Source organism: Manacus vitellinus, unplaced genomic scaffold, assembly GCF_001715985.3.
Source record: "Manacus vitellinus isolate BGI_N305 unplaced genomic scaffold, ASM171598v3 scaffold_55_pilon, whole genome shotgun sequence".
Classification (NCBI taxonomy): domain Eukaryota; kingdom Metazoa; phylum Chordata; class Aves; order Passeriformes; family Pipridae; genus Manacus; species Manacus vitellinus.
The window spans coordinates 958,266-970,246 of record NW_021940651.1 but is presented as its reverse complement, the minus strand read 5'-3'; the positions used below and the strand labels follow the sequence as shown (position 1 = coordinate 970,246).

General features: G+C 37.4%; 2 protein-coding genes across 2 annotated transcripts in view; both read right to left on the bottom strand.

Moving 5' to 3' along the window:
* Nucleotides 1-5,094, bottom strand: part of IGFBP3 (insulin like growth factor binding protein 3) — a 20,078-nt gene extending 14,984 nt beyond the window's left edge. The window contains exon 1 of the mRNA XM_029963200.1: nt 5,039-5,094. Within this exon, the coding sequence (XP_029819060.1) occupies nt 5,039-5,094 (56 nt within the window). The remainder of the gene's footprint in view (nt 1-5,038) is intronic.
* A 150-nt stretch (nt 5,095-5,244) lies between these two features.
* The window catches only part of LOC115307803, a 178,638-nt gene continuing 171,901 nt past the window's right edge, over nt 5,245-11,981 (bottom strand). Inside the window, 1 exon segment of the mRNA XM_029963199.1 lies at nt 5,245-5,335. Within this exon segment, the coding sequence (XP_029819059.1) occupies nt 5,245-5,335 (91 nt within the window).

The window sequence follows — 11,981 nt, the reverse complement described above, 5'->3', positions numbered from 1 at the left end:
TAGTAGGGGGTACGCGGCGCTGACGGCGGTTTATGAGCACTTCTTAGAAATCAGCTGTGCGGGGTACGGCTCTGGCGAGAGGAACACGTCTTGTGCCTTTTGTTTCAACAAGAAGTGCTGTATGCGTGTGCGCGTCCCCGTGTCCGTGTGCGTTTCCTTGGCACCGGGAAAGGAGAGCAAAGCTCACGGAGAGTGCCCTTTTTTGGACTCCTGGCTACAATCCTGTCCGCTCTGGGGCTAAGAGCTCCGGCCACGGAGAAGGCGTGCCTTTGCTAACGCACGCACACGCCCGCACGCACGCAGGTTCGGAGCGTAATTTGGGACCGGCTTGCAGCTCACACGACACCTGCGTTTCCTAGGTAGATGGGGGGAAATGTATGTGCACGCGCTCACCCGCACACCCACACACCTACGTTTCCTCAGACGTTGCTTTCTGGGCCAGGACTTGGTTCGTTTCATAAGGGATGTACCTCCCTCAACTGTCTTTTTAAAGAGTTTTCTGAACTCTTACAAACTTTTCCTTTAGTCTATAAGAAAACAGTTTCTATTGCAACATCCTCTCAAACCCAGGAAAAAAGAGCCAAACAGTCCATCCCCCCAAAAACCCCAACATTGAAAATCCACGTGGATTTTGCACAATGCATGCATTTGCATTCAGGTTTTGGCCACTGCAAATTCTGCTCCCATTCTGCTAGGCATATTCTGCTCCCTGTTAACTTGGCTTAACTATGGTCAAGAAAATCTGAATTGGCAATGCCAAAATTTGTTACCATCCTTTCTGAAGCTCTCCTGCCATCTCATGAGGAAGGGGATGGTGAGCTATATGCATAGACATATATAATGGTGTTTCACCCAGAGAAGCCTGCTCCTTGTGAAAAATAAAACCAATAATGCTCACAGATACTGGTTTATACAAATATCTTCTGCTGTGGGAATGAATGTTCTGCTTTCAATTCCTTCATCATTAAAACTGAAATTCACCTTTCAGTAATTCTTCAGCTGTTCATGTGTTAAAATTCAACTGGAAGAGAGAAGTATATATATTATTGCTCAAGGTACTGGTCATGATGCTGTGAATCTTGAAAACTGCACTTTTTACAAATCATATCTTTTTAGATAATTAGAATCAACTATTCCATTTGTTTTCTCTTTTCTTTATTCAGTGCTTACACCTTTCAAATACCATCTTGAAAGAAGCACTGTACATAGCAGGATAAAAAATATCTGGTTTTATTTATGAATAATATGGTGTAAGAGTAGACACTTTTCCTCGGGAATTAAAGAAGAGAGATCAGCCTTGCTTAATGCCCCGATGGGCGCCTCTACGAGGGTTTTTAAGTCTTCTTTTGTCCTCGTGCTCGTTTTATTAATTGACCAAAAGAGGTCGCAGGTTGTCCAGGGTTGAGTTACAGACTCACTATCTTGGGAGCCGATCTACAAAGGGAGAATTGATCAAGCACAATACTGCATCTTTGGTTTCAGGTAGGGGATTTTGTTCATTTTTGTTGGGGTTTTGTTTTGGGTTGGTGTTGTTTTGGTTTCCCCAGACTACTGCTGGCAAGTTTGCTGTTACCTTTTTATTTTACTTTGGTTTTAAAAACTGTTTCTAGGTAATGAAGTCCAAATCTTTGGGATTGTCTGGCAGCATGTATCAGGAGAACTGAGGTTAGGTCTAGCAGAAAGAAAAGGCCTTCTTCCTTTCACACTGTATACATAGAGGTATCTTTTCAGTTGGGTGAGCTTTTATAGCATGATGCTTTCAAAACTGAAACAAAATTGCATGGGAAATACTGAGAGAAGGTTAGTAAAATAGGGCAAAGGGAATTAGGGGATGGAAGGAATGAAAGAGAACATCCTTTTCCTTCACCACAGTTGTACACCTCTCACACACTAATACCAGCATAACTTATATTTCAGACTGTGGCATGAACATTTTTATCAAGCTGAATTTTGATTCTTACCATCAGAAAAACATTTTTTTTCTTTCTTTTCTTTCTTTTATAACATTCCACAAGTTGTGGCACACCATTTTGAAGTCCCGTTAATAGAAGGAGATATTTGCAATGCAGGAATTTTTTTTTTAAATACACAATTGGTGAATTTAGTATATATTTTTAAAAAGCATTAAACGAGGTTAATGCAGCATCAGGGTACTTTGAACAAAAAGCACTGCAAATGAAAAATTAACACTGAAAAAGATGTAGCTGAATCACCTTTGCAAGTAGAAAGCCAGTGATGTGTCAAAGATCAAGTCAGTCTGACAGATTTTGCTAAACAATTAGCTGTCTCCACTGTCTTAACCAAAGGGTACTGCATTAAAATACAGTTAAATGAATGACAATATTTGTCAAAGCTATACTTGGCAATCAGAGGATGAATACCAATGTATCTGGAAAGCCAGATTAGAAATTTATAAAGAAAAAAAATACCCTGAAAACCCCAACACACACCTATGGCTAACAGCTGAATTACAGCTGAATTACACTTACAGCCCAAACTTTAGTAAAATCAATGGAATGGTTCTGTATGGACAAGACCAAGGGCTAAATATGCAAAGTAGCGATGTTTATAAAGCTATACCAGATCTGAACTTCCACATTTACATTTACTGTTTATTCTAGAGGCTTTACAATTATTTTCCTGTTTATTCACTGTTACTGGGAGGAGAGAGAGAGACAAAAGTCATATAGGGTTATACTGAACCTCTATAGTCAGTTCTAGACAATGGAAACTTGAAGAGAACCAGCTGAGGAGCACTGAGCATCAGAGAATCCCATGTCCTCCTCCCATCGCTCTAGAGAGTGAAAGTGTCATTTATGGAAGCACAAAAAGAATGTATTTTTTTTCCCCTTCAACTTCATCCTCCCACTTACTTAATATTCAGCTCTCTTCTCTGGTGCCTTAGCTGAACTCATACCTTTTGATACTTTTTCATGGAGGCTGTGTTGCTACAGGGACAAGACACAGAAGCAGAGTTGTGGTTGAAGTAGCTCTACTTTCAGCTGCATGGTCACTTCATGGAGCAATCCTGACTTTTTAGTGTAATACCCTTGTAATGCATATGGTTATACTCCCCAAAATTTAACTGTCAAGAATGTGAGCTTCCCTTATAATGCCATTTTAAAACTTGTGTTATTTTGCAAATCTTTTCCCTTTTCAGACAAAAAAAAAACCAAACCCAAAAACCAAAAAACCTTCGCAGAAATTCAGAAATACATAGCTCTTCTTGGGTTGAGGGCTAAATCCACATTTGTAAAGCATCCCTTAATTTGTGAATCTCTGCTCTTCTTTTTGCAAACCTTGAAGTTTTATGTACAACAAACTTCTGAAGTCAAGAAAAAGTAGGATTTCCTCAATATGTTCTTGCTTTCAGAGGAACAATGCTCAGATTTATAAAGCAGTCAGTTGATATAATACTTAATTTAAAAGATAGTTTCTAGATCACTGGTTTTGCCAAAGCAGGGATTAAGATCTCAGCATTATTGTCAACTGTTTGTAAGAACATAATTTAATGAAAATTTCCTGCAGACCTTCTCCTGCTTTGGGGCTAGACGTGAACATCTCAGGTGTTTTCTGGCTCTTAAGACTCTACCAAGCATGGAGGCTTACCAAGTACAAAATTCTGCTGCACTTCTCACAAATGCCACCCTGTGCTGCTTGTCTGAAGATGGCAATCTGAATTCAGTGTGATGGAACAAACTGAATTTGGAAGCAGATAAAATTAGGAAACCAAAGGAGAAATAACAAATGCTTTGTTGGGAAATCAGCTGAATTGAGACATTTCTTTGCTATCAGAGGCATACATAATGAAAGGACATGTATTGATGGTATTACAGAAACAGTTACCAAAAATTCCCTTCACTAATGGAGATGTCTTGTTAACCCTAAGAGAGGAAGAGCTGATAGGTTTCCTTTTACAAAGCTTTTATCCAGAGCTGTGTTCATCTCTTTTATATACTAGTTAGACATTATATAGTGTGTCTGGCAATAAAAGTCTTACCAAATTTAAAGAGAACAGAGGGATTAGATGGAAGAGGAAATGAAGGAAAAAGTCTAGCTCACAGGACTTCTTCATAAGAAGAGAAGCTATTGCTGCTGGACCAGACGTTCTCCACACCTACACTACAACCTGGGTATTGTGCAAATTCCAAATTGCATGTCATAAGAGATAAAAGGAGAAATGCTGCTACTTCAAAGTGTACAGTCTGCTGGAGCTGGATTTACTGACACTCTTGAACTTCTGTCTGCAAGTTAAAGAAAAACAAAACAAAAAACCAACTTAATAAAAAAATCATATCCTACCTTAAAACCTCAGCGAGGTGTTGAAGTGGAAAGATTATGGATTACTGGAAGCAGGCTACAGCTAAGAAGAGAGTGCATGGAGAACCGACCTTCTTTACGTGTATTTGATTTTGAATTAATACATTATGTTTTAGGTCATTCTATAAATTAGAAGGTCATGAACATACCTAATGTTAAGGGGGACTTGCATACAATTAGGGTCAGAACACAAAAAGTATAAGCAAATATGTGAGAAATTAATTTTGCACAAACTGATTCTTTTCCCTATTCACCAATCTCACAGCTTCATGATACTAGTTTTCAGTACAACAATATCTCACTATATATTATCTATATTACAAATGTTACAGAAAAAAAGGCAGTAATTTTAATGCCTGCAAATCTATGTGTTTTGTTACCATGTGGCCTTCAGACAGAAAACACTCTTAAAAACTGGGAAGGATATAAATTGAGCACGAAAAATACCAAGTTGTAAAATCGTCTGTCACAGACTGGTGTTAGAGTTAAAAGCATATGCTGTGAGTTCCATTGAGAAGTTTCCCCCTAGCTAAAACACGACGTTTTCTGGGGCAATCTGTGAAGGATCAAGATTCAGGATGAGAACAGTTCCAGGCATGGAGGAAGATATACAGCAATTGACAGGACTTTATTATACAGACTTTACAATTATTATGTATTTACACATTGTATGTTTCCCCAGGATTTGTATCTCCCGGGCATGCTCAGGCTTGCCCACTTCCCTGCTTCCCTGTTGATTGGCCGGAGAAGCTGCAGAGAGCAGACAGCCACCATTCGCCCTTTACTTCCCCGGCTCCTCCCACGTTCCTCCCCCTTTTGCCTGTGTCCCTATCCCGATTTGTTTCCCCGTTTGTCTGTCTCATGCTCCACCCCATGTTCTGGCCCTTTCCCCACCTGAACTGATAAAAAAATCTCGTGCACGCCTCAATCGAGGATTCCATCTGCACCCCTACCTTGTCTCCGGACCCATCCGTGCTGTGTCACGGCCCCATCCCCCTCGGACTGTGGCAGCAATCTGTGTGTAAAAGAAGATAGATAGTTTTAAAGTCAATTTTTTTAATTACACAATTTAAAATCACAGATCTCAACCATTTCCATCTGAGAATGGCGTCTCTTAACACTCCATATATATTGCCCTATTAACTGAGCTACTGATCTCAAATTGGCAATATTTGTCATACCTCCTCTCTTTGCAACTCTACTTTTTTTTGTTTTATCTTGGATATCAGACAATGCATCTTAGTCCGACATTGGGCAACATGGGACACCCAAAGCCTTTTCGGTCTCACAGGACTTAAGATCCTTTCTTCTGTCGATCACACTGGGCACATCTCAGGTCTACATGAATGCCTGTTGATATGTATCTTAACCTTCTGGCTGCTAATGCCTAAGAAAGTTATAGGTTATGATTAAATAACCAATTAATATACATATAATTTTTACAAGTAACTCAGATATACAAATAATACCAGGAAATCCACTTGTATTATTTATCATCAGTTCCCACTTTGCTTCAATTTACTCACCTACTGCATTTCTTCATCTAGGATTTTAGTCTTGTGGAAGACAGCATACTTTCCCTTTTATAAGCCATTCATAATTTTGAGTAACTCATCTAGTTAATTAAATAATTTTGATGTCTACCATGGGAATGCTGACAGAGACCAAGTAATACATAATTTCTATTAGCAACCCCCTTTTAAAATATCTCAAATATCAATTCTAAATGAACAGTCTTTCTTTTTTTTTTTTTTGTTCCCCTCACAGTGTAGGCCCATTATTTTAAGACTTCAGAAATAATATTGTTCTCTTGAACATGCAGGGTATAGGGTATACTTCCAACAAAATATGCCAGTTTACATGTTTTGGAGCTTTAAGCACTTCATACTATGTATTGCACAGTATATGCCTAAACAGCCTGTTAGGTTTTCAGTCTGCAATCTTGTTTTCTTTACAACAAGATTAGTGTGGGACCATGCAGAGAACTGTAGCAGAGCAAAATCAGAGTACAAAAACTGTAGCTTCCTATGGGAAAATTAAGTTTCCTATACTTATTAAGATTAGTGTAGACTCTTTAAAATGTAAGAGAAAATCTTGTGGATAAGAGGTGTCTAATTGCTTGTTTCACAAGCAAGTATTTTTGATAGATGTTCTGTTGATTGCAAATATGTCTTCAGTGAACATTTCTGCCTTTTCCTGAAGCAGAACAGGAATAAAAAATCAAAGCATGACTGAGTCAATACTTGCTGGAAAATTCAAATGGTTCTACAAGGATGAGATATCTCTTGATGACAGAAGACTGGCACAGTCCAGTAGTACCACTATGGTACAATCTAATCCTAAATCCATCAAATGTAGTGAGAATCTCTGTCCTTTTAGGAGCCATTAGTTAGGGTCTTTAACTGGAGCATAGCTTCATGCATGAATTTGGCCCCTGGATGTGGAAACAGCAGAGAAGGATCCTCAGATCTGCTATAGACTGAAAAGAAGAATTTCACAGTAAAACAACCAAAAAACCACTTTTTTCAATGAGCCATGCATAGAAAGAGAACGGAAATACATATGATGTATTTGATGACACATGCTCAGTGTCACGTGCTGTCTGATGCTTCATGTTGTTGTTCTGTTTTTCAAAATTCCATCTCCCTGTGGGTTAGTCAGAAAGTTATTGTGATTTTTTAAAAAAGTTGTAAATAGGCTGTTACAAAGTTCAGCACAGTTATAATTGCACAAAGCCTATCTCTGCAATTCACAAGAGTGTTGTAGATCTTGGTTTTGGCTTTGAGCCACAAACTCTGTCAGTTCTTAGGAGAATCTGGAAAGTTAAATCACAGCATATAAACAAACATTCTGCTTCTTCTCTGTACAGTAGTTTCTCAGAAGGATAAATGTCACAAATGATGGCAGAAAGATATGTACATCTCCTTGCTATATATATTGTCACGGAATATTCTGAGTTGTAAGGGACTCACAATATGGGCATGACCAGAAAAAAGGGGACTAAATCAAATCCCGCTCTTGCTGCTGAAGATCGGCAATATTCCCAATGACATGGAAACATTTAGATCTGAACTAAAAAGTGGACCTTTGATCCATGAGCATAAAGAGACATTAGGTCTAGTAGACTAGCCCAAAATACAGGTTTGAAGTGCATTCTGTACTCACTACTTCAACTAACTGATCTGATAGCACTACAACAAACTACTCAATCATCTAGATTTTTATAGGCACCTGGAGTTGCAGCACAGTCCCTTGGAAATTTTCTGTTGTTTACTAGAGGAAAAGGACTGTGGTCTATTTATTATTGAACATTACATTTAATTTGAAAATTTAGGCATTTGAGGCTCACCTGCTAAAATTAAAGATGAGAGGACAAGGCCACAAGTTGTGCCAGGGGAGATTTAAACTGGATATTAGGAAAAATTTCTTCACCAAATTGATTCTCAAACACTGAAATAGGCTACCCAGGGAAGTGGTTAAATGACCATGGAGGTATTTAAAAAACATGTAGATGTTAGGGACATGGTTTGGTCGTGGACTTAGCAGTATTAGGTTAATGGATGGACTCAGTGATCTTGAGGGACTTTTCCAACCTAAATGATTATACGATTCTGTGATATCTGAACAGAAGTCACTGAATGAAACACTACTAGCTGTCACTTAAACAAAATAATCTCTCATGAGGAGTTAGTTTTAGGAAGCTACACTATGACAGTCATATAATTTGTGGAGTCCATTTCACCTTGTACTCCCATTGGTTTGACTGTCCTTTTATAACATTAGTAAAAATTCGTGGAGCTAGAATGTTGAAAAGTTGGCAGGACGGGAAAGAGAATGAAACCCTACATATCAGACCTCACTTGGCAGTAAATTTTGGGAACATAACACTTCACTAGTAGATTAAGAGAATGAATGCATCTTTCACCTCATTAGCTAGAAAATGTAAAGGACATTAGGCTACTGTTGTTTATTGGTATACAAAATACAACCTGTTCAAGAACTTGTTATGTATGGGATGTTGGTTTTGAATCCAGAATTCAACTCTGAAGGAAGAATTCTGAAGTCTGCCTTAGAAAAGTACTAAATTATGGATGAAAACTGACTGAATCTGATGCAATTTCTTGCATTGCCCAGCAGTTCCTCCCCCCAAAAACAAGAAAAAATTTCCCAGGCTTGCAGAAAGATCAGTCTACCCCTGTTCTTATTGACTTTTATATCTTAGTCACTCCTTTAGACTATTTCTGCACTAAAAATCTTTGTTGAGTTCAGCCAGATGGTTAAAAGTATGATGATGGCAGTTTTTACTGAGATATATATACATTTAAATACTTGCTTACAGTTTTAATATCACAGAAGGACATGAAAAGTGTTGTACCAACAAAGATAATAGTCCTATTTCTGCAGCTGTGTCCCTCCTATGTGCATTTTGTACAATTTACAACTGTTTCAGCCTACTAGAAAAGTGATTTCGAACAGATGATTCCTGAGCTTTTTGGCCTCATCTACAATCAAATTTCCTAGCAATAGTTCTTATTTTTCCATATAAGAGCCAAAGATAGAGGCTGTCTCTTTTCATGTTGTCGTTTAAAACTTTACTCTTCATTTTAACCAACCTAATTAATTTCCTTAAACTGTTTCTAGTTCATAAATGCCTCTCTAAGGAAAATACAGTATGACAATTATAGTCACCGTCTTCCATGAACCACATATACAATTGCATATTTTATCCCTATTTATTTGAATAAAAAACAGATACCCAATATGATTTTGAAAGGAACAAGCCATAGCAGCATTTTACAATTAATACAAAGATAATGGGTCTACTGACCCCAAAATATGAGAACAATAAGCTCAAGAAAAAGCCTGTTGCAATCGTACTGTTGATAATACATACCAACATAGCTTAGGACTTTCACTAATACTATCAACTTTATTCAGTATATACTTTCCTGTAAATCTTCATTGCTCCTCCATGTTCCTAGCACTGCAAACAATCAGCTCATCTGAGTGCAGTGTATGACTTTAATCTACTTTTTTTCTTAATAATTGAAGTTTTTGTTATTTAGAATTTTAAGTCAAATCCACTTATGGACTGAATTGCCTTATAACTGTCTACACTGAGAATTTGCTCAGATGAGAGGTTAATTTGAATTCACTTTAGAGAGAGATTAGATCAAGTTTTCTAAGCTAGGTTACCTCTCTATAAATCTAAAGACTTGACCCCCAAGTCAAGTCATTATTATGGGAATTGCATACTGTTATATATGACACAATAATAATAATACATAATAAAAATATCTATATGGATGAATGTATGCAAATAGAGACACATATAACTATAATAAACTTCCTATCAGAAAATGTGGATCACACGGTCAGCCCCACATCTATATGTGTGACCAAAAGAAGGAACTCAATGGAATGCTATTAAAACCTAATTTTTTAATTATTCTTAATTAGATGTAAGCAAAAAGTGAAAATATGCCTCAACAAAATGGAGCAGTTTTGCTTTAATAATCTAACCAGAGGTCCAAAACCACTTTTGACTGAAAAAGATGAATAATAGCCATCGGATTTTTTTCCAGACAACTGAACAGACTAGCAGCTCAAAAATCTGGAAATTATTAAACATATAAATACCACCCCACTCCCCCTTTGGGATGTTAAAAATATTAGAAACAATAGAGAATCATTTGAACTAAGTCATCTGATGTCTTATGTTGTGGAATCTACAAAATGTGGCAATAACAGACAATACAAAAACATAAAGTTCTTAGAAGAAATCTACATTTGGAAATAATTTGTTAAACTGTGAATTTTGCACTTTCAAAAGCAACAGCATCGTGATTTTTAACCACGCATTAAAAATATGCTAGTAGTAGTAGTAAGATGAAGGCAATATTTTATCTCTTCTGGAGACATTATTATTTCCATATGGTGCAATACCTTTCACTCAATTATGATAAACTATAATACTGATTGCTACGGTAACTGTGCCTTTAATTTATTCTATTACAGACCCCTAAATAATATACAACTTTAAATAGCAAAGATCAGATACGTAAGTACTGTTCATACACTGCCGTAGTTCAGTACAGAATAGAGAGGCTTATAGTACTCCAAGCAAATGGGAGCTGGATTAAACTTTGAGCATTATTTAATTCTGTAGTTATAAAAGACCAACAACGAGCTGAAGCATTAAAAAATCAAATAATCCTTGCATTACATGCAAAGGAAAATAGTGTTAACACGGAATTAAATGTAGCTGAAGCTGCTGAGTGCAGCAGTTACCCTCCATCAAGGTACACACCAGGAGTAGTTAAATTTCTTATTCAACGAAACTGTTGGAGCAATAAGGAGCCACCGCCCAAAACACAGGCCACATGCATGGCTGGTCAGATGCTTAGCTGTGTGGGTGGAGGGATTTCTCTGGGAGCTTAACACAAACACAGTGGTTGGGCATTGCTGAAGTAGCGTTATGCATGTACTCAGAAGAGAAACAAGCAGCCTAAACACCACAGAAACAACAGCAGTGTACCTAGAGACAGCTAGAGGAAACACTAAGTATAGTGAATAAAGGCCACTGAGGTCAGTGGAAGGACAGACTCTTTCAAAAATGTATTTTTTGCTTCTTTTCAGAAGTGAATGTAAAAATCCAAAAGAATAAAAGACTTAGTTCCATGGGCCTCAGAAGTGAGAATTATCAGCCAGCCAAAAAATCCCTAGTCCACAAATCCTTCTACCAAATAATCAGCTACTCAAGAGTGACTAATATTCATGTCTTAAAGACAGCAAGCTTTTTTGTCTAGAGACCATTAATCTTCTTTTATGAAACCAGTCCCCCCAGCGCATCAGTACTTAAACATTTATTTGATGGGGGATCAGACTTCACTAGGTTAAAGCTGTGCCTTTCCCTTTTCTCTTAGCCAATGAAAGTGGATAGTTTTGAGCCCATGGCTGCACAGCAATGTTTCTAAATACAGAATGATATTTAGAAAAGATTTTAGATCAAATCTACACAGGTTTCAAATTCATGCAAGTTAGTGGGTTTAGACTAGGTATCAATAGAAGAATATGGGGAAAGTTGAAGTGAGTGGACAATTTTATGGTCAAGTTACATAAGGGTCTTTCACTTGAGTTGGCCAAGTAAGATCCAGTTTTAAACAATCTCTCTGCTGCCTAAACAGCTGACAAAATACTGAATTCTTCAGAAATTCTTAAATGTTAATACCACTTGTTTCATACATTTTGGATTTGGTGAAGGCAGTTAGACTTTAGATATGACTGGAAGAGGCATTTCTCGAGAGTATAAAAGTATTTTGTTAAGAAAAAAACTACACAAACTTCTAACTGTACGTATAGATAAAATTGTCTAGTAACCTTCATTACTTGCATTATGTTTGAAACTATGACCCCACAAATGAAAATCGGTGAAAAGACAGCATATACATTTTAGACCAGATTATTTGTGATCAATGTAGTACAGATGAAACTGTCACGGTTTCATTGTCCATGGACTCTTTGCAATAGGATAAGTAAAATGGCATTTGCAAAACTCTCTCTTTGTGCTTTATCATTGCTGCTACCATGAGCTCCAGATTTTCTGCCCACAAACATCATTAGAAAAAGACAATTAACTCCATGAGCAGAGTTTATGCACC